The sequence below is a fragment of the Phragmites australis genome, chromosome 21, assembly GCF_958298935.1.
Source record: "Phragmites australis chromosome 21, lpPhrAust1.1, whole genome shotgun sequence".
Lineage (NCBI taxonomy): Eukaryota > Viridiplantae > Streptophyta > Magnoliopsida > Poales > Poaceae > Phragmites > Phragmites australis.
In genome coordinates this window covers 1949160-1967560 of record NC_084941.1, presented here as the reverse complement: position 1 = coordinate 1967560, position 18401 = coordinate 1949160, and the positions used below count along the sequence as shown (strand labels likewise).

The window sequence follows — 18401 nt, the reverse complement described above, 5'->3', positions numbered from 1 at the left end:
AAACATGAATTTTAGGCTGGGCTAGCTGTTTCCTAAATCTTATTTTGTTTTGCTTCTTTTTTGTTTTCGTTTTTTATTTCTGAATTGTGGGGAACGAGGTTATTTGTAGATATCAGTGAGTTTTGAGGCATGCAATTGCATGAAATTACTGGAATTTAAATTTGGAACGACACCATCATGTTGCTATTAAATTAAGTCGAAATACGGATGGCTAGAGGTAATTACCTTGAAATTACTCAGAGACGGATCCCAGAAAAAAACAACCTATCCATACTACCCTTACTTAAAGAATATAACAATAGCTTTGATAAGTGCTCTGACCACCTCATCGCCACTCACTGCTAGGTCAACCTCTCTCCTAACTCCTCCGGTTATAACTACATATTATTTGGAAAACGTTCAGTTAAATTTCAAAATTTTGACTAACAGTAGTTTTAAAAACTTTGACTAATGATAGTATTTAGTTTAAAAACCTTAAAATCACATGTGTAGATTTGTCTTAAAAAAAATTTATAATATCATAAATTTTATAAATATATTCTAATAAAAATAGCGACCATAATAGATTATATCTTATTAAAATGACATATATTATGATGATAGAGAATAATTCCCATAGTTAGAGGGTAGAGAAAACCTACCCTATAGTAGTAGTGTAACTTTAAATACGCTTCAAGCTGATAAGCAATAACTTTCTTTTAAGACGCCAAAAATGGCTAAGTGACAGTACGGGCTAGTCGAGTTGCCCACCTAGCGCCATGGTTGATGATACAGCTAGCTAACTAGACAGTGCTTATTAGGTCGGTACCAGTTTTGTTACTATAGATATAATTTAGACAAGACATATCTTAAGAGATCATGTTTGAGTCGATGACCATCGTATCCCGTCCAGTCAGTCACCCCGTCTTGTTGCTGTTGTCCTGCCCCACCATCTCATCCAACCTTATCACCGTCCGCCCACCCACCCCGCTACTGCACGATTGTGCATTAGCCGTGCTCGAGCCAACCCGATATGGCACTATACTTAACAGGTAATGTCATAGGCCAAGCATCTGGTACACATGTGGACACGATATATTCTAATTTATAGCTAGACTTAACTGGTCATGCCTCCGTGTGCCTATGCGGGGCTAGCGCGTCAGGTCATCTAGCCAGGTCTAGTTGATGGTTCAGGCTCTGCTTTGTTCCTGTTGCTGGTTTTACTTCAAGTGCTGTCAGAAGAAAGAAGGCAGAATAAAAGAGGTTTTAGAGAAATGATTTTTAGAGAAGTTAGAAGTTTGCTTTAAAAAAATAAACTAAAACTGATAAACTCGTAAAGAGATATTTTTTCTGAGAAGTCAAAAATTTATTATAAAAACCAACAACTTATTTTAAAAACAGTTTTCAGACAAATTAAAATCACAGCCTTTTAAAAAATCCAAAAACAGAAGCCAAACACCCTCAGCCCCACGGCACGGCAGCCGGGGCCCACCTGACAGAAACCATGCGGATAAAAGTTTTTTCGGCTGCTTGGATTACTTGGCACCCCTCACGCAGTAGTCCAAGACGTACCGCCCGAGATTCCAATATGGAACACTGTACCGTGGGACCAGGCATAGTTGGCCCCGCAAGTCGGTGACGGTGGTTCACGCACACAGCTTACCACTATCCGTACTACCCGTCCACCCCAATTCGCTCGCAATTCCAGTCCGATTTGGACGTCGTCTCGTTCCTCCCCTCCCCACGTCTTCCGCCGCCGGCGTCTCCGCCGCCGCGGCGAAACCCTAAACCCCGCTGAGCAAAACGTCGCTGTCCGCGCTGCATAGCTTTGGAGAGGATGGAACACGGCGTCGCCTCGCACGGCGCGCCGCTCGCCGCCGCGCCGCTCGCCGGACGGCGACCCTGGTTCCCTCTCTCGCCGCCGCCGCCGTCTATTCAGGTAGGCACTGTACTGCTTCTGCGTTGTGTCGTATGGAGTGAAATGGGTTTTATCGGGAGGATTCGTGGAATCTGGCGATTGACCAGGAGTGGAAAGTGAGGAATTTTGGATGAGAGGAATCTGAGGTGTTAAATCAAGGAAATGTTCGGTATTTTTATGCGCGTGTGTTCAATAATCTAATTTGTAGTGCTTTCTCGCTGGTGCAGATTCAGAATAGACTTTATTCGATCTCGTCGCTCCCACTAAAGGCTAGGCCTTTGAGAAGATGCGGAACTTCTCTAGCAAGTAACTACGCGTATGTGATTTCCACTATAAACTGCATGTATGATTGTCATGTGCCCATCATGGCAATTTGCTTGCACTAAATTGGTCGTGATGTTGTTATATCTTCTGATGGCATGACTCCTTATTGTTTAGCAGGCAAACGTCTGAATTAGTTGATTTGGACTGGGAGAACCTTGGTTTTGGGATTCTGCAAACTGACTATATGTATATCGCAAAATGCGGGCGGGATGGGAACTTTGCCGAGGGTGAAATGGTGCCGTTTGGACCCATAGCTCTGAACCCATCTTCTGGAGTCCTAAATTATGGACAGGTTAGTAAGGGGTATAGAACTCTTTGCTTCATATATTCTCTGGTAGATTTGAGCAGTTGAAGATTCTGAAAAGATGATCGTTTTGAAGGCATAAATACTATTGGTTGTATTAAAAAATTTAAATGACACTGAGTCTGATTTGTAGGGATTGTTTGAGGGCCTAAAGGCATATAGGAAACCTGATGGATCCATCCTATTATTTCGCCCAGATGAAAATGCTTTGAGGATGCGAACTGGTGCTGAGAGGATGTGCATGCCTGCTCCTACTGTTGAGCATTTTATTGATGCAGTAAAACAAACTGTTCTAGCAAATAAGAGATGGGTGAGTTCTCTGTCTAGAAAGTCTGGGTACCTTTATAGTGCTAATCCCATTACTTATGCTTATGGTTTAATTGTTTATCAAATATCTTATACTTCCAGGTGCCTCCTACTGGTAAAGGGTCTTTGTATATTAGACCACTACTTATGGGAAGTGGGGCTGTTCTTGGTCTTGCACCTGCTCCTGAGTATACATTCATTATATTTGTCTCCCCTGTCGGGAACTATTTTAAGGTTGGTATCAAATTTTTTAAAAAATCTACTTCCAATGTTTTCATTAGACGTTTTCATCCTAATAAGTAACCACTATTTTAGATATTGACATAGTGTTACAAACTGTGTGCTACGCTGCATTGTGCTGCCGAATATAAGTTTCTAGAATTATGATTATTGTGGTACTGTTATTGGTTGATGATTCCAATGAATGAAACTTAGGATTCCCAATTAGTGTATGTACCACGAAGTGTTTGTTAAATTCGTTCACTGGTGCCTGCAGGAAGGTTTAGCTCCAATAAATTTAATAGTTGAAGACAAGTTTCATCGTGCTACTCCTGGTGGAACAGGAGGTGTGAAGACCATCGGAAATTATGCTTCGGTAATTCTGCTGTACTACTTTGTTGTGCAAGTTATGGAAGCTGCAGGACTATAATTTCTGCAGCTTTGCTCTCTGATACTTATGTTGCTTACATCCTGATGTGATGATTTTGAATTTTGAATATTCAAATTATAAAAGAATATGTCAGCAAGGTGATTTTATAGAATATGGCATCAGCTTAATTCTTAAGGATACATTACCACTGCCATGCTGTGAAATGACAAAAGTTTAAACTAAGCATATACTTGATACTTCAAATGGAATAATGTCATGGGAGATTTAGTCAAAATGGAATATTGTAAACCCAGATAATATGTATTTCATGCGTCTAGATACTATCCACACTGACATCAAATATTATTGATTATCATCATGTGTTCTTATCATCGCACAGGTGTTGATGGCACAAAATATTGCAAAGGAGAAAGGCTATTCTGATGTTCTCTACTTGGATGCTGTTTATAAAAAATATATTGAAGAAGTTTCATCATGTAATATTTTTGTTGTCAAGGTAAGGGTGTGCTATCATAGCACTTTTTCTTTGGCTTGAAGCTTAATCAGCCAAGCTTGGTTATTGATTACTGAATTCGAAATTGGTTCCTTTTGTTCTAATGTATGCCTTTGTAATGTTTATATATATGAAAAGGTGGCCTTATTCTGGAGTGCTTCTGGCTTGAAACTCATAGGCCTGTTACGGAACATATGCCTTTAATGAGTAGGTAGTTGATAGGCACATCTATTAGTATCTCAAGCATTCTCTTGCACTAAAGTAGGATAAGAGATTTTGTATGCCATACCTTTTATTTAGAGCTCAGCCTTTCTGGCTGAAATATTTCACCCGGTACATAAGGATAGGGTTCTCTAGCAAGTTAGTGGTATTACTGTTCAATAGGATATATTACCATTTGATTAATCTCTACCTGCTAGGTTCAGCCAGACTTAGCTGCTTAGAACATTGCAGAACTATATCATCTCTGGAAGGACAAACTGTTGTTGCATGCGTTTGAATTTCCTGCTGCCTTACATTTGCATAGCATATTAAACATGTGGTTCCTGCTTTTGCCTGGGGAGATTTAATTCTGCAAATTAACGTGCTACCTTATGGATGTTATCTGTTACTTATATGTGCTTATTTCTTTTATCATTTTTTGCACCAGGGCAATGTTATCTCAACACCGGAAATAAAAGGAACAATATTGCCAGGTATCACAAGGAAAAGTATAATTGATGTTGCTCTGAGCAAAGGCTTCCAGGTAAATTACCTGTCAATCCCATGAATCGACAAGTGAGATGGTTAACCATCAGTTTTTGTTTTCTAGGAGATTAGTTGCTGCTTAATATGGCTCCGATTCCTTCATCCTTCACTTTGATAACTTAGCACTTTGGACCATAAACAGTGAGCCTATGCGAGGTAGCTAGGCACCTAGGTCCTTGTTTCTTATTGTATCTCTCAGTCCATCCCCATTCATTATGAATATTAACAGAGGTATCAATATTTTATTGTACCAAAAATATTTGTATGCTTAGCTCTATACGAGGCATATCTCTTGGAGAATGAAGATAGACCTTGTTAGTGATGTTCGCCCAATTAGAGGAGGCAAGGCATTGTTATCAAACCGTCACAAAATTATTGCATATGTTGTCAAACTTCTGGTATTATCATTATTAATGTTTTTCATGTCTTGGAAGGTTGAGGAGCGACTTGTATCAGTGGATGAACTGCTTGATGCTGATGAAGTGTTCTGCACGGGAACTGCTGTCGTAGTGTCTCCTGTTGGGAGTATTACATATCAAGGGACAAGGTGAAACATTTATCTTTTTTTGAGAGCTCGGTTGTTAATTGAAATAAATGTGCAATTAAATCAAATTTAACTTTTTTCTTGCATAAGTTAACTAACACTCATATCACGTATTAGTTCCTTCAATACATGAGGCAAGCCATATGAACCAATGCGATACTTGCTTTATGTTCTACTCCAGTGATCATTTTGTGTAGCCATTGGTATATCGCGCTATTGGCACTTCTGGACTTTCTACCCTTATTGCCAAATCATTATGCAGATGTAGTTGTTCTGGTTACATTTTGTTTGAATGCCAGCAATTGAACTCACCTTTTCGCTAAAGTTTCCTTCCGCATCAACTCTCAACCAAACGAAACACAATAGATGCAATGCGCAATGGTACATATGGCTCTTACAGCATAGTGTTTTAACCATTGTTGTTGAGCAATATTTAGCAATGATGATAGCATACAACGGGTTTGACCTTGCAGGGTGGAATATGGCCACCAAGGCGTCGGCGTCGTGTCTCAGCAGCTGTATACTTCGCTGACGAGTCTCCAGATGGGCCAAACGGAGGACTGCATGGGCTGGACCGTGCAGCTGAATTAGCACCGAACCGAGCGTGCGTGCCGCCCATGTGTACCCCTTCAGTTTTGTAGCATCTAATGGAGAGGCCTTCCGTTTTGCTTCAACTGTAATCGTCAGTTTTGTAGCATCTACCGGATTAGAGAGTTGTTTTCGTTGTGGACAGCACCGTGCACGTCTCATAATGTGGCCTCCCGTTCTGAAGCAGAGTCTGTCGTGGCCTCGTTGGGGAAGGTGAGTTGCCGCCTCGTCGTTTGGAACCCCATCACGGACGAGCAGTGGCGGCTGCCATCCCCGGAGTTCGACTTCTCATGCTGGAGCGCGGCTGCGACCACCTCGCCTGCCACGGCGGGCCCTTCCTCGTGGGCATCCAGCCATTCTTTACCTGCAACGTCCAGTATGTACCGTACGTTCACTGGGGCAGCCACGACATCACCACATGACCATGCTTCCGTCCAACTTGTTGCAGAGCGTATCACTGCAGATTAGTCGTGAGGTAAAAGATTTTGAACAGTTCAGAGATTTTACTGGTTACATTTTACATCAACATAAACTGTAAAGATCACAGGCCTTATTAGCCGCCATTTCACATTCATGTACTCCAATGTGAAGGCCAGACTAAAAAGTTTTTATTTTGCTGGCGAATGACGGTATCAGACATTGTCAAAAAGACACGCTCCGCTAGTGTTTGGTCTATCCGTTTTCTCCCCCAAGCTACAATAGCAAAAAGCGACAGTGAGGCGATTCTTCTATCCTGGTGTAGATCCGGCTGATTCCCCTCCTCGGGTGGGCTTTCGGCCAAATGAGAGTGAGGGAAACTGGTGGATCGACACCGGGGTGGCTAGTTTAGATAGCTAGTTTATATGGTTGTAGTCTTAGTATGGTAGGTGTAGGGTTCGGGCTTCGGGATTTGCCAGCGTTCGATGTCCCCATCCATATCGGTGGTGGTGGACCGGCGGCTTCGACGGTTCCCACAGGTGGAGTTGTGGTGGGAGCACGTGCAGCGGCGCGGGTGGGAGCAGTCGCGGTGCGGGGAGGTGGCGGGCAGGGCAACGGCCTTGTGCGCTGCTGCTTCCATGTGTCGTCGTCCTCATCGGGGTGCGCATGCTCGTCGCGCTCTGCCATCGTGTTATCCGTGCGAGGCGTCGGCACCAGCGTGCCATGCCCTTGAAGATGGAGTTGGAGGCACTCCTCGCTGCAGTTGCCGCCTTCCTCTGGTCTTGTGCCACCATGGCGACCAAGGCCAACAAGAAGGCGGTCGTGTCGGAGCACTGACCGGCAACGCTCTCAACGGACAGTTGGTTACCGCAATATGATTTTGTATAGGTGTTGCAAATGGGAGGGATGTCTTTGATCCCCTTTGTTGTTTATTTGGATGTGTGCTTGTGTTGTTGCGTCGTTGGGATTGAAGCCAGTGATGGCAGAGTGTTGTTTTGGGTCATCATCCTTCGTGTGGTCAAGGGTGGCGGCGCTAGCTACCGGTTCTTCGTACCAGACTTGTCGTGGACGTTGTCGATGCTCCTTTATCGTCAAAGATGTTGCTTTGAGGGGATTAGGAGTCGTTGGCTCTTGCGGTTCTTAATGTCTGGGCCTCCACGCCAACTCTGGTATGACGGCTAGATCTCGTCTTTGTCAACCTACGTTGCTACGCTTTGGCATGGTCTCGCAAGCACCGACGGAAGGCGTGAGCGGAAGAAGTTTGTAACGAGGACCTTGTTGTCCTTGTTTGCAATCAGGGATGTCAACGAGTCAGAGCTCGAGTCAGTTCGTCGCCTCAAGCTTAAGTTCAATAGAAATTCGAGTCGAGTTTGATCCGAGCCAAAGATATGGCTGAGCCTACAACCAGGCCTGAGCTTGGCTTGTTAGGGTCTCGAGACGAGCTCGAATCAAATCTAGAGCGAGTCGAGTTCAAATAGCTCATAAGCCTCGAGCTTTTTTGATAACCCTATCTATGAGGAAAAAAATCACATGTGTATGTAGTCATGTGATCTTGAGATTAGACTATTATACTTAAAGTTAGATGGTGAGATTAAAAAAATAAACTTGGCTAAAATGAATGAACACCAGTTTTACTTCGACGAATAACAGTTGGAGTTAGCCGAGCTTTTGACGAGCTTATAGCTAGGCTTAAGCTTGACTCGTTAAGGTCTCAAGCCGAGCTTGAGTAGCTCACAAGCCTCGAGCTTTTTTTAACATTCCTATTTACAATTTCTTTCTGTACGAAGATGCTGAATGTAATAGGGTGTACTGTGCTGCAAAATGAATGAAATCTCTACCCCTTTCGCAAAAAGAAAAAAGAAAAGAAAAGACACGCTCCGAGGTGCCATCCCCTCCAAAGCGTGTCCCATGATCAGAAGAGGTCCAGTGCTCGAAACCCCAGCTAGGCACACATGGCATGTAGTGGATCGAATCCAAGGGAGTACTGTCACAGTGCCACTGCAACTGCATGACCCTTTCCTTCGACGACAAGAATTTATCGAGCGGTGCATGGTCATGATTTTGGTCCCATATCCATGCAGGACAGACATGATGCTGGTGCCTGTCTCAAGCATGCTCACAAATAAATTTGCCCGATCCGACAATTTCTTTGCTCCCTTTTCAGCCGGTCCCAAATAACAAGCCAGGAACAAGCCAATAATATAGTCTGTGCCCTGTTCGAAAAAAATGAATTACGTATGATTGTGATACTCGCAAGTTCTCGTGTTCCCTAGAATAGAAACCCTTCCCTAAGGACCACTACACCAAAGAATAATGGCCAAAAAGGTTTGATGCTACCAGCTATCCTGAAGAGACTCAAGTTCTAAATGCCCAGCTTGGATTGCAAAAGATGAGTATCTCCAGGAACTGTAGCCTGTAGGTACAGTACTACCCAACCCAATCTCTAATCAAACCCCAACACTACAGGCACTAGGGGTTTTTTTTATTGCAATTATATTTGTCACATCTAAGCTTAATTAAATGTGGCTTATAAAAAACCTAAAAATCTATAACGTGACAACTTAGATGTGGCAAGATTAGACTCAAACCAAACATACCCTATATTTGCTTGTCAAAAAGCAAACACCAGCACTAAATTTAAATATGGCGTCACATTGAATAGGCAACGTATGATTTTTACGGAGAATTTGGATGTACGGTTTAGTTTGGTTTGGTTATGAAAGCGTAACTAAGAGTCTGTTTGGTTTGCGTTTAAGTTTGTTACGATTAAGATTAGTTTATTTAAAAAAGTGTGGCTAGAAATTTTTAGTTATAAGTATAATAAAGTTAGTTAAAAAAACTAAGTGTACGACGTGTGAGTCAAAAAAAACTAATAAAATATAATTTATAACAATTATGACAGTGAACCAATCAGCTTTCATATTACTATAATAATATTATAAAAAATAAAATTTTAAAGTAACTGTTAAAAATAACATTACTAGAGGGTCGATCAGAGTCCAAATCGTGGGGAGGAAGATAGGCCAAAAAGTTTCCTCTGATACGTGAGGCAGGCACTTCGATGTCGCCGAGCTCGTGTCACGATCCACGCCACAGTCCGACACCCTTACGTAGAACACAAGGGAGGAGTATTAGCAGAAGATTAGCAACCAGTTAACCAAATCTCTGACCTAACCAATTAGCTGACCTAACCAGCTAACCTGGAGCTGTAACAGTGGCTACGACCCCTGGCAGGTGGGTCCGGCTCCTTTCGAATCAGATTCAGAGTTGTAATAAAGTGGAGAGCAAGAAATAGCTAGGCCCACCCAGCACGTCCCATCTAAACCACTAGCCCTTGTCCGGAATCCAATAATAAATAATAAACATTGCTTTCCTGCAAAATGAGCTGTCTGGCCTATTACTAAACATATCCTAAGCTAGTACATATGACTAGAAGCATTATTATTGGAGCCTTGAAAGGTCTATAATTCAAGGGAGTGCTTTGTGCCAGGGGTATTTTGTTGAAAATTTTCTTATTTAGTTCTTATATAGGTCTCAAAACTCCCCAATTCTTCCTAATGAACCACATCCTCAGCACGTTCTTGAAAAAAAAAACCTTCGAACTCGTGAAAATTGGAGGTGAGGTTGTATCCCCTTTTCTCGGATGAACAACCAGTGGTTTGGGGATAGACAGGTAACAGACTTTTGATTGCCACTACTAGTGTTGACACGTAGTTCTATCTAGCACACTGAACCATATCATCCAGTCTAGAAAAGTTGTGCCCAATTTCACCTCGGAAAAATTGACAGTTGCTTCTTTCTGGCTCTTCCTACCAGAGCCATTAAATATGCATGTTAATATATATTATTATCCCCCAAAACCATCTAATTACACCCATCTTTTTATGTCCCCGTAGGATTAATTCTGCCATCAACATAAGGCATACTAATACGCAACCATCAATCCGAGTTTGGTGACTCGATTGCAGCCATCGCTTACCGCTTTTTCTGCAAGTGGAAACGGCTGGCGCGATTGATCTACTGACTACTAGTGCGATGGCGTCTGGTAGGCTGCTCTAGCTAGTGCCGTAGCCTCCTGCGCGCTACGCTCATTCCACAAAGCAAAGCGGAGGGGAGGGGAGGGAAGAATAGACGAAAAGAAGAAGAAAAAAAAAGAAGAGAAAAGCAAAGGTGATACTGACCCAGACCTGGATTAGGCTAGCTAACGGCGCAAGAAAGCTTCCGATTCCTTTCGTCCTCACCGAAAGGATGGACAGCGCAGGGCTGCAGGCTCCGGCACCTATTAACATGGCCAGGGAGATGTTCTGAGGAATTTGGATGTGTGTTCGTCTCTATGATTTGCCGCCGGAGAGAGAGGAGGCAGATTGAGAAAGACCGGCCGTTGAAGCTTTGCTCCATGATCTCTGAATTTGTCAGGTTGGCTTGCTTGGAAGTTTTATCTGTTGGGTCTCTATCTTGGTTTTGCACTGTTTTCTGCTAGCTATGAATGATTTGTATGAATTTTTTCTTTTTGATCCTGGTCAATCTAGTGACTAAAGGTAGCTGATTGATGATAATAGCTGAGAAAGTGGATTAATGTTTGTTGGAGATTTGGTATTTAAAATTTTAACCTAATATAATGTTCTGATATGGTTGCATCGAATTTTCTGTCTGTATTTGGAGGCTCCCTTTGCCCCCGTTTACTGTTGAGTTGATTAGCTGGATTGGTTCAACAGAAATTTATTAAGAGTAAAGGCAATAGGAACTTGGTACCTGGCATGGCCGGTTTCTCATGGGCAATTGTTTGCATCTCCCTTCTCTGCTCCTGCAAAAGTTCAGCTCTTTTGATTGGATTCTTCAGAGAATTGTGCGCCCTTTGATGTCGGGATCTGGCTGATGACTAATTTTGGTTTTCATTCAGTGTTCATCAGGTCCAGCTGGTAGTGATCTCCGTGACGAACTGAGCAATCGATAGAAGAAACAAAAGGGTCATTTCCACTACAGGAAGAACAAATCATCTGAAATGGGAAAACGAGGTCACAGGCGGTCTGCGTCACAAGACGAGGACAATGTGGGCTGTGTGTGGGGCCTCATGCGCATGCTTTATTTCCGCCGGGACCCCAAATTCTTGTTGGATACCAAGCAATTGAGCGGGAGGCATACATTCCGGGAGATCAATGGTAAGTTTTCTGCACTAATCCCAGTTGTCTTGAGATTTTTTTTACTTGTATATTAGCAGTTATTGTAACAGTATGGGCAAAGCTATCTGACCTCCACTTCAAACCAATGGAAAATGTTTAGGAACTTCAAATGCTGTCGCTCCAGTAATTCATTTCATTTTCTAGGAAAATGCCAAAAGATATGCTACTAGCCTACTATGATATGTTTGTTTGTATTTATTTGGTTGCATTTATCGGGTTGTTTCTGGAAATTGCATTGACAATTTAGAAGTGCAACCTGCACAACAGCATGAGTTTGATTCGTGAACTGCTACTATCATTGCATTATTTTCTAAAGTTTAATAAGACCAAACATCACATCTGATGTACAATCTAGAATGAGCCAATGGCAAACATTAAGATAGTTCAGAAAAAAAACAATATAAAGTATAAATTTTCTGTCAACTTGGGTGTTGGTGGACAATTATTCTGATGATGGGCCATGTATTTGTGCAGACAGGGGGCACTCAACAAAGAGGTCCAGGGATTTTGATGAAATAGAAGATGGTGTAAGTTGCATGAACTAAGCTAGTAGTGTTTAGAGGAGCAAACCCACCTAACATATTTTTATTGATTACCGTAATCTAATTAACGCTGTGGTTTTAACTGTGAATACTGTAATTTTTTAATAAAAAACAGCAATGACTGCAATAATATCTGTATGTCAACGGTGAGGCAGTGACACTGATGCTGAATGCATCTGAGCAATTTACTATTTCTTTTTCAGAACATAGAAGAATGCACTTCGCAGAAACCAAGCGTCAAAATCCTTATGGAGGATGAATTGAGAAAAATAAAGCTATTGACGAAAATTCCAAATGATGAGGTTCAAAGAAGATTACCTGACCTAAAAAATGATGTCTCTTTTGATGGGAGATCAAAGCAGACAAATAAACCAACAGAGAACTCATATAACCACACAGACATCTCTGCACCTTTCTCTCTATCAGTGGATTCTGAGGTCTTCAATCATGCTGAAGAATATGATCTTGAATCTATCCTGGCAAATTTCCTAGGTGAAATCTATAGTTGCCACAATGAATGCCCACATGGTGATTGCAAGAATAAGAATGAATTATGTCCTTCACTGAAGTCCCTAATCCATAAAAAGGTCAATGACTTGAGCAATCTTCCTCACAATATTGATTGTGGGCAATCTCAAGGGAGCAATGATGGAAAGCTATTGGACCAGAATAATCTTTCTAACACCATGGTAGCTCAATCCAAACAATTCAAAGATGCATTGGAGATACTGAGTTCAAACAAGGAACTTTTCCTGAAGCTGCTGCAGAAGCCAAATCCACATATAGTAGACAATATCCAAAAGCACCAAAACAGTAAGGTGGCGGCTGGGCTAGAGCCCAATAAAATTCCTGGACAAACTAATTTTGTTGGAGGGAGAAGAGGCTCAAATCAGCATCGGTTGGCTACAGAAGAGCAGGCTAAAGAGAGAAAATATATGTTCTTCTGGAGGAAGGATAAATCAAATAGAAGCCAGATGCCCGAGACAACTAACAGAGCTCAGACTGTTAGCAAAATAGTTATTCTAAAGCCAAATCCAGAAAGAAGGATTGATCAGAAAGCGTCTACTAGTGCAAGATCTTTAAATCAACAATCTTGTACATCTCATGCTCCTGCATGCAGTGGAAGGGAAACCTCAAAGTTTTCAATTAAGGAAGTCAAAAAAAGATTCAGAATTGTGACTGGTGAGGGTAGAAGAGAGAGAAATGCAGCAACCGCAGAGGACCTTCAAAGAGACCCACATAGAGATTCCGTTATTGCGATTAAGAAGGATTTTACACATCTCCCGGAAGGGAGCTTGGCAGACAAATCTGCATCAAATTTTAAGAACGAGATCAGACCTTCGATCACCAGAAAGCTAAAGCAACAAAATGTCAACATAAGTGAAATCAATTGCTGTACAGCACCAAAAGATGCATCTATCTTCTATGAGGAAGCCAAGAGGCATTTATCGGAGATGCTAAAAGATAATGATCGATCTGTCAACTATCCAGCAGCTCAAGCCCCAAAATCCTTGGAAGGAATACTTTCTCTCCCTCACTGCAATGTGTCAACCCATAGGAGTAGCTCGAGGGAAAAGGACTGCCTTGACCCCTTACCTGAAAAGACAGATGTTTGCCTTGTATGCAAGGTTGAGAGAGAAGAATGCGCACAAGAGAGAACCCAATCACAAGACGACTTAGGAAGCATTGCATGCTGTACTAGTGAAGCAGTTGATGATCAGGACACAGTTCAGGAAGGATATTGCCTGAATGAAGCACAAGAAGGTAATTCAGTTGATGCTCTGTGTGGTGCATTTTTATTGTTTTAATACAAATAACACCATATTTTTTTATAGGACCCAGAGATGTTACAGATGAACCAGACACCATCTATATTGAAGGAATTGACAGATTGGATCATGGTGGAAGAATTTGCAACATACAGTGCATTTCAGCAGAACAAAGCAGAGATGACGTACAGCAGGTAAGCTCTAGCAAATGCATATTGTTGTTTTTGTGATTATTAATTTAAATGTCTCATGTTTCATCTAAAGGAAATGTTAGAAGAAACAAAACAAGGGAAAGAACATGTTGAAATGTCCCCAAACTCTCCTGAGAGAATAGTTGACAAGTTGGAGCAGGAAGAGCCGGAAACACCAGAACCAAGACCATCAACCAAAGTAATCTCACATGGTTCTCCGGAGCAAATCAATGAAAAGCAAGAAAAGCCCAGTCCCGTATCTATTCTTGAATCATTATTTGAAGATATTGGCAGTCCTGATTGCATAAACAAGAAAGAATGTAAGTCCAAGCGGTACAACTTACTTTAACATTTTTCTATTTATTGATAAAAAAGAAGTGATCCACACATCTGTATGACTTAATATTTTTATGGCATACAGGTGAGCTGCATGAAGATCTCCATAGGACCCTGTATTTCCCATATAATGAAACAGATGTGAAGGTCCTATGGGAGGACAAGAATGTCAGGTTAGATTATATAAAGTTGGTGCTAGAGCTCTCAGAATTATGTGCAGAACAGAATTTAGAGGTATGGTACCTAGAGGATGAATTAATCAGCCCTTGCTTGTTTGAAGAAATACAGAATCAAGGTGATCAAATCGATGATCTGAAGCTTCTGTTTGACTGTATCTGTGAAGCCCTAACAGAGATCCAAGATAGATATTTTAGACTCTCTTCTTGGTTATCTTTTCTAAAACATGACATACGGACACCGCCAATAGGAGAAAACCTCATCACAGAAGTTGATAGATATGTTTACGGGTATATCCAACATAGTCTTCCAAGTACATTAGAGCAGCTAATTAAGAGGGATTTGGAAGTTCAGACATGGATGAACATTAGACCAAAAACTGAAGGGATTATTATGGAAATATGGGAGTTCGTATTGGATGAGTTGATAGATGAGGCTGTTTTTTATTTGTGGATTTGAAGTTCTGATTAGATCTCTTGTCAGTTGTGCTTTATGGTGAGTATAGTCAGTAGGTAGTGCTACAGAAGTTTTCGTGCTGACAATAACCCATTCTATACGGCAGAATAACATGCGCTACTACTATGTTTGACCTACGAAGGTAGCATGTGAATGCAAATTTGGGAGGACATTTACTGGTCTAAGTGTGTAACTGCAGTTGAAATCGTTCTCATGCATGAAAGCTAAAGTTTCAGTGCTGCAAATCTCTGAGTTGTGCAGTTTATGTGGATGAAGTTGAGCTGTTTGTCACAACCATACCTTTGGACAGCGAAGTGTACAGCAGTCTGAAGGGCCTTGCAATTTTCCTCTTGTACATTGAGCGTTTGTGTGCATATGTGTGAGGCATACACTTTTCAGCGGGATCAGATCACGCTTAATGTATGTTTGTTTTGTGTGTAAATGTGCAAAAGCAATTATACATGATTAATCAAATAATACATTTTCAGTATGCTTATAGCACACTTTGATTTCTCTTGTATAGACAAACTTTACTTGTAACCAACCATTCACATCTGCACTAAATGGATTTGCTGCTACTCAAAATACGGAAGGAATTGATGATATAACAAAAAGAGGATGCATCACCCATTTCCCATTACTAAAAATTATGCTCCTGCAAATCACATAAATCTCCAAGAGAGCAGAGTTGCGCCTAATCTGATCACCAAGGGTGTCAGGATCATTCGCACTCCTGAATCTAAGCTACTTGAAAAGGAAATAAAAGAAAAGAAATGCACAAATTGAATCAAATCAAGTGGCATATGAAATGCCTATAAAAAATGCACATGAAACGTCCAAATCATCCTTAACCACTAGGTGAACACGCCGATCTAACCCCTTATGCAAAATGAGTACACAGGTTGCATCAGTTTCAAAGCGCGCACCACAGCACCGTGTGCTTGTGTCGGCAGTCACCACCACTTAATCCAAAGCATCGAGGAGTTGGAAACTAGCTAGGAGTCATCCAGCGGGTACAGACGTACCGTGCAAATTCCAACCATCGTGAGATCTCCATGCGTAGCTGGCTAGTCGCTGCGCAATCCTCAATCTCTCTAAATTTTCCCCGCGCCTCGCCACACTACTCAATTGAACCCTAATTTCCTCCGCGATCGCCTAAACTTGGTTTAAACTGCCCGAAAAGCCAAAAAAATAAAACTCAATTACCCGTACAAAATGAAGCGCGATTCCCCGAGACATTTGAGCCCGGCGAACCTCGGATCGAAAACTTCCGCGACCGAACGGCAAATCGAGCTCTGGGAACCAAAATCTCCTCGCCCCTCACGGATGCACCGCTGCAACTAGGCCCGAATGCCGCACCCGATCGAAATCTGCAACCAAGTCGACTGCCAATGTATCAGACGAGCACGCGCGTAGGGTGTTCGGCGAGGGGTCGATCCACTAACCTGCGATCGCAATCGGAGTGAAATGGAGACGGCGAGCGCTCCTCTCAGCTTCCGGCGCCTTCGGTTCCACGAGCGCGCGAGATCGAAACGGGAGGAGCGAAATGATGGCGGCTTTTGTACGGACAGATAAATGGAATAATGGATCCAGCCCGCTTGGCCCAATCTATAAGTATTCCGGGATTTGCAAATGGTCCGGGCCAAATTTGCTGCCACTATGTGTTTTCGGATCCACAGCTATGCAAGTTTTGTATTTTTTAAATTATTGGATCGACCCAAACTCAAAAAAATGAACTAAAAGTTCTGTTCGATCTAATTAAGTAAAAATTGAACTAACTAATGAACCCACTTGCAATTCTAGATCTGCAGCTTCTTTAAAATTTTCAAATTACAAATTCTTTTTTCGCTAAAAAATAACAGTTTTTCTTATAAGATAATTTAACAGTTCTTTATCTCAAAAAATAAAACAACACTTTATTTTTTTGAAGGGAATTTAGGGTTTTAGATTGTAGTTTTGGTCTTATGATCATTTCAGTTTAATATTTTGTTGGTAGAGTGGGAGTTCAGTTTTGGGAAGAGTATAATATTTTGAGCGGAAATAGTTAGCCAATCTGTCAAACAAATCCACGGTTTGGTACATTTTGCATGTTTCTATTATTATTTTCTAGCGAGGAAGCATGGATTTTGGCAAGATGAACCATCTGTTTTTAACATGGTCACCTGTTTAATCGTATTAAAATCTTGCACTCGAGCTCAGGGATTTTAGCAAGATAAATTATTTCTTTCAAACGTGATCATCTTGAAATGTGCATCTAAAACTCAACTTTCTTGGTCAATGTCTTCCCTATATCTATTGTGCTGTCACGGCGATTTCAACTGAAAATTTCCATTCAGTGCGGCTGCTGGCCATACACTGCTCCTTTGCCATCTTGGCCAATAATTCAAGGTAAGCATCATCTGAGAATTCTGATGTTAATTGCTTATGGTATTCACTGTTCTGAATATGACAAAACTAGATCATTTAAGCAATAGGAACATTGAGGTAGGTGTTAGGATCTGAAAGGATTTAAAATATGAGTCTTTATTTTTATTTTTATATTTTGAAGAAAGGAGTCTAGATTAATAATTAACATAGTTTCAATTGAAACTCAATGCTGAAGCAAAATACCTTGTTTGGTTTTTCCAAGATTTGGGTTGTTTTGACCTTCAAAACATTTTCATAATCACAGCTAGCTGACCCAGTGAGTTTAATCTTCAAATTGGCCTTCTTGAGTTTCTTGTAGCTGTGGAATTGCTGTGGCTTAGGGACAAAGGGGGGCTTACTACACCCTGCCTGGGTTTTGGGCTTCATGGCTGGAGCAGTGTTGTCTAGGGTTTTAGTTACCGTTTGGAAAACGGTTACCGGTCCCCGGCAATAACCACGGTAACCGTACAATAATTCGCCCAGCGCCAATTTTTTGGCCGAGGATTCACCCGCCTGCGTTCTCGCCCGGTGTGGACGTAAAAATGAGTTGGCGCGGGCGCCTCGATGAATTGACGTTGATCCAAACAGGCTCGTGCTCCCAGTCAACGATCGAAAAATTGATCAGGCAGGCATCAGCGTTAAACCAAACAGGCCCATAGGGACTGTGGGACATCTCTAGGGTCCTGCAGACAGACTAAGCATGTTAGTCAAGTGAACGGGCTATCAAAAAGTTGACCTGTCAATGATTTTTGGATGTACTACTCTTTCATTATTTTAGGGCATCTTTTCATTGATAAGCTCATCAAATCCACTTTCTGATAAAGTAGAGTCCATATTATTTTGATTTGTTTTTAAAAGATTATTGACGTTTCAGTAAACATTGCTCTAAGGGACGTGAAATGAAGTTGTTCAAGACCAAAATAGAGAGGTGGGGCGGGTAAATTTGCACCTTTGGATGTGGTCACTGAATTGATAGGCATTTTGATGTTGTTGTATTCTTTTTTTTTTAAGGACGGCATAAGAGATGCCAATATTATTATAGAAGAAGAGAGTTGACTTGATTTATGAGAGAAATAGGGCTCGAAAACTATAACAATTGCACGATTGATTTTGG

The 18401-nt window shown here is 41.6% G+C and overlaps 2 protein-coding genes across 6 annotated transcripts; both read left to right on the top strand.

Annotated features, from left to right (window-relative positions):
- The first annotated feature begins 1608 nt into the window (after nt 1–1608).
- LOC133903592 (branched-chain-amino-acid aminotransferase 5, chloroplastic-like) lies at nt 1609–5999 on the top strand. Of its 3 annotated transcripts, none has more exons than XM_062345009.1 (10): nt 1609–1918; nt 2125–2213; nt 2336–2513; nt 2659–2835; nt 2934–3065; nt 3328–3426; nt 3821–3937; nt 4584–4679; nt 5116–5228; nt 5699–5999. In XM_062345009.1, the coding sequence occupies exons 1-10, from the start codon at nt 1817–1819 to the stop codon at nt 5814–5816; spliced, it is 1221 nt and encodes a 406-aa protein (XP_062200993.1). In that variant the 5' UTR covers nt 1609–1816; the 3' UTR covers nt 5817–5999. The 3 variants fall into 3 exon arrangements, with proteins under 3 accessions (XP_062200993.1, XP_062200994.1, XP_062200995.1); XM_062345010.1 differs by having other exon boundaries at nt 1611–1918; nt 2339–2513; XM_062345011.1 differs by having other exon boundaries at nt 1613–1918; nt 2125–2203; nt 2339–2513.
- A 4180-nt stretch (nt 6000–10179) lies between these two features.
- Nucleotides 10180–15347, top strand: LOC133903409 (uncharacterized). Of its 3 annotated transcripts, none has more exons than XM_062344772.1 (7): nt 10180–10646; nt 11141–11389; nt 11885–11937; nt 12156–13716; nt 13788–13915; nt 13986–14232; nt 14334–15346. In XM_062344772.1, exons 2-7 carry the CDS (start codon nt 11233–11235, stop codon nt 14882–14884), a joined length of 2697 nt encoding a protein of 898 aa, XP_062200756.1. In that variant the 5' UTR covers nt 10180–10646; nt 11141–11232; the 3' UTR covers nt 14885–15346. The 3 variants fall into 3 exon arrangements, with proteins under 3 accessions (XP_062200756.1, XP_062200755.1, XP_062200757.1); XM_062344771.1 differs by having other exon boundaries at nt 10181–10646; nt 11131–11389; XM_062344773.1 differs by lacking the exons at nt 10180–10646; nt 11885–11937 and having other exon boundaries at nt 11257–11389; nt 14334–15347.
- The last annotated feature ends 3054 nt before the right edge of the window (nt 15348–18401 follow it).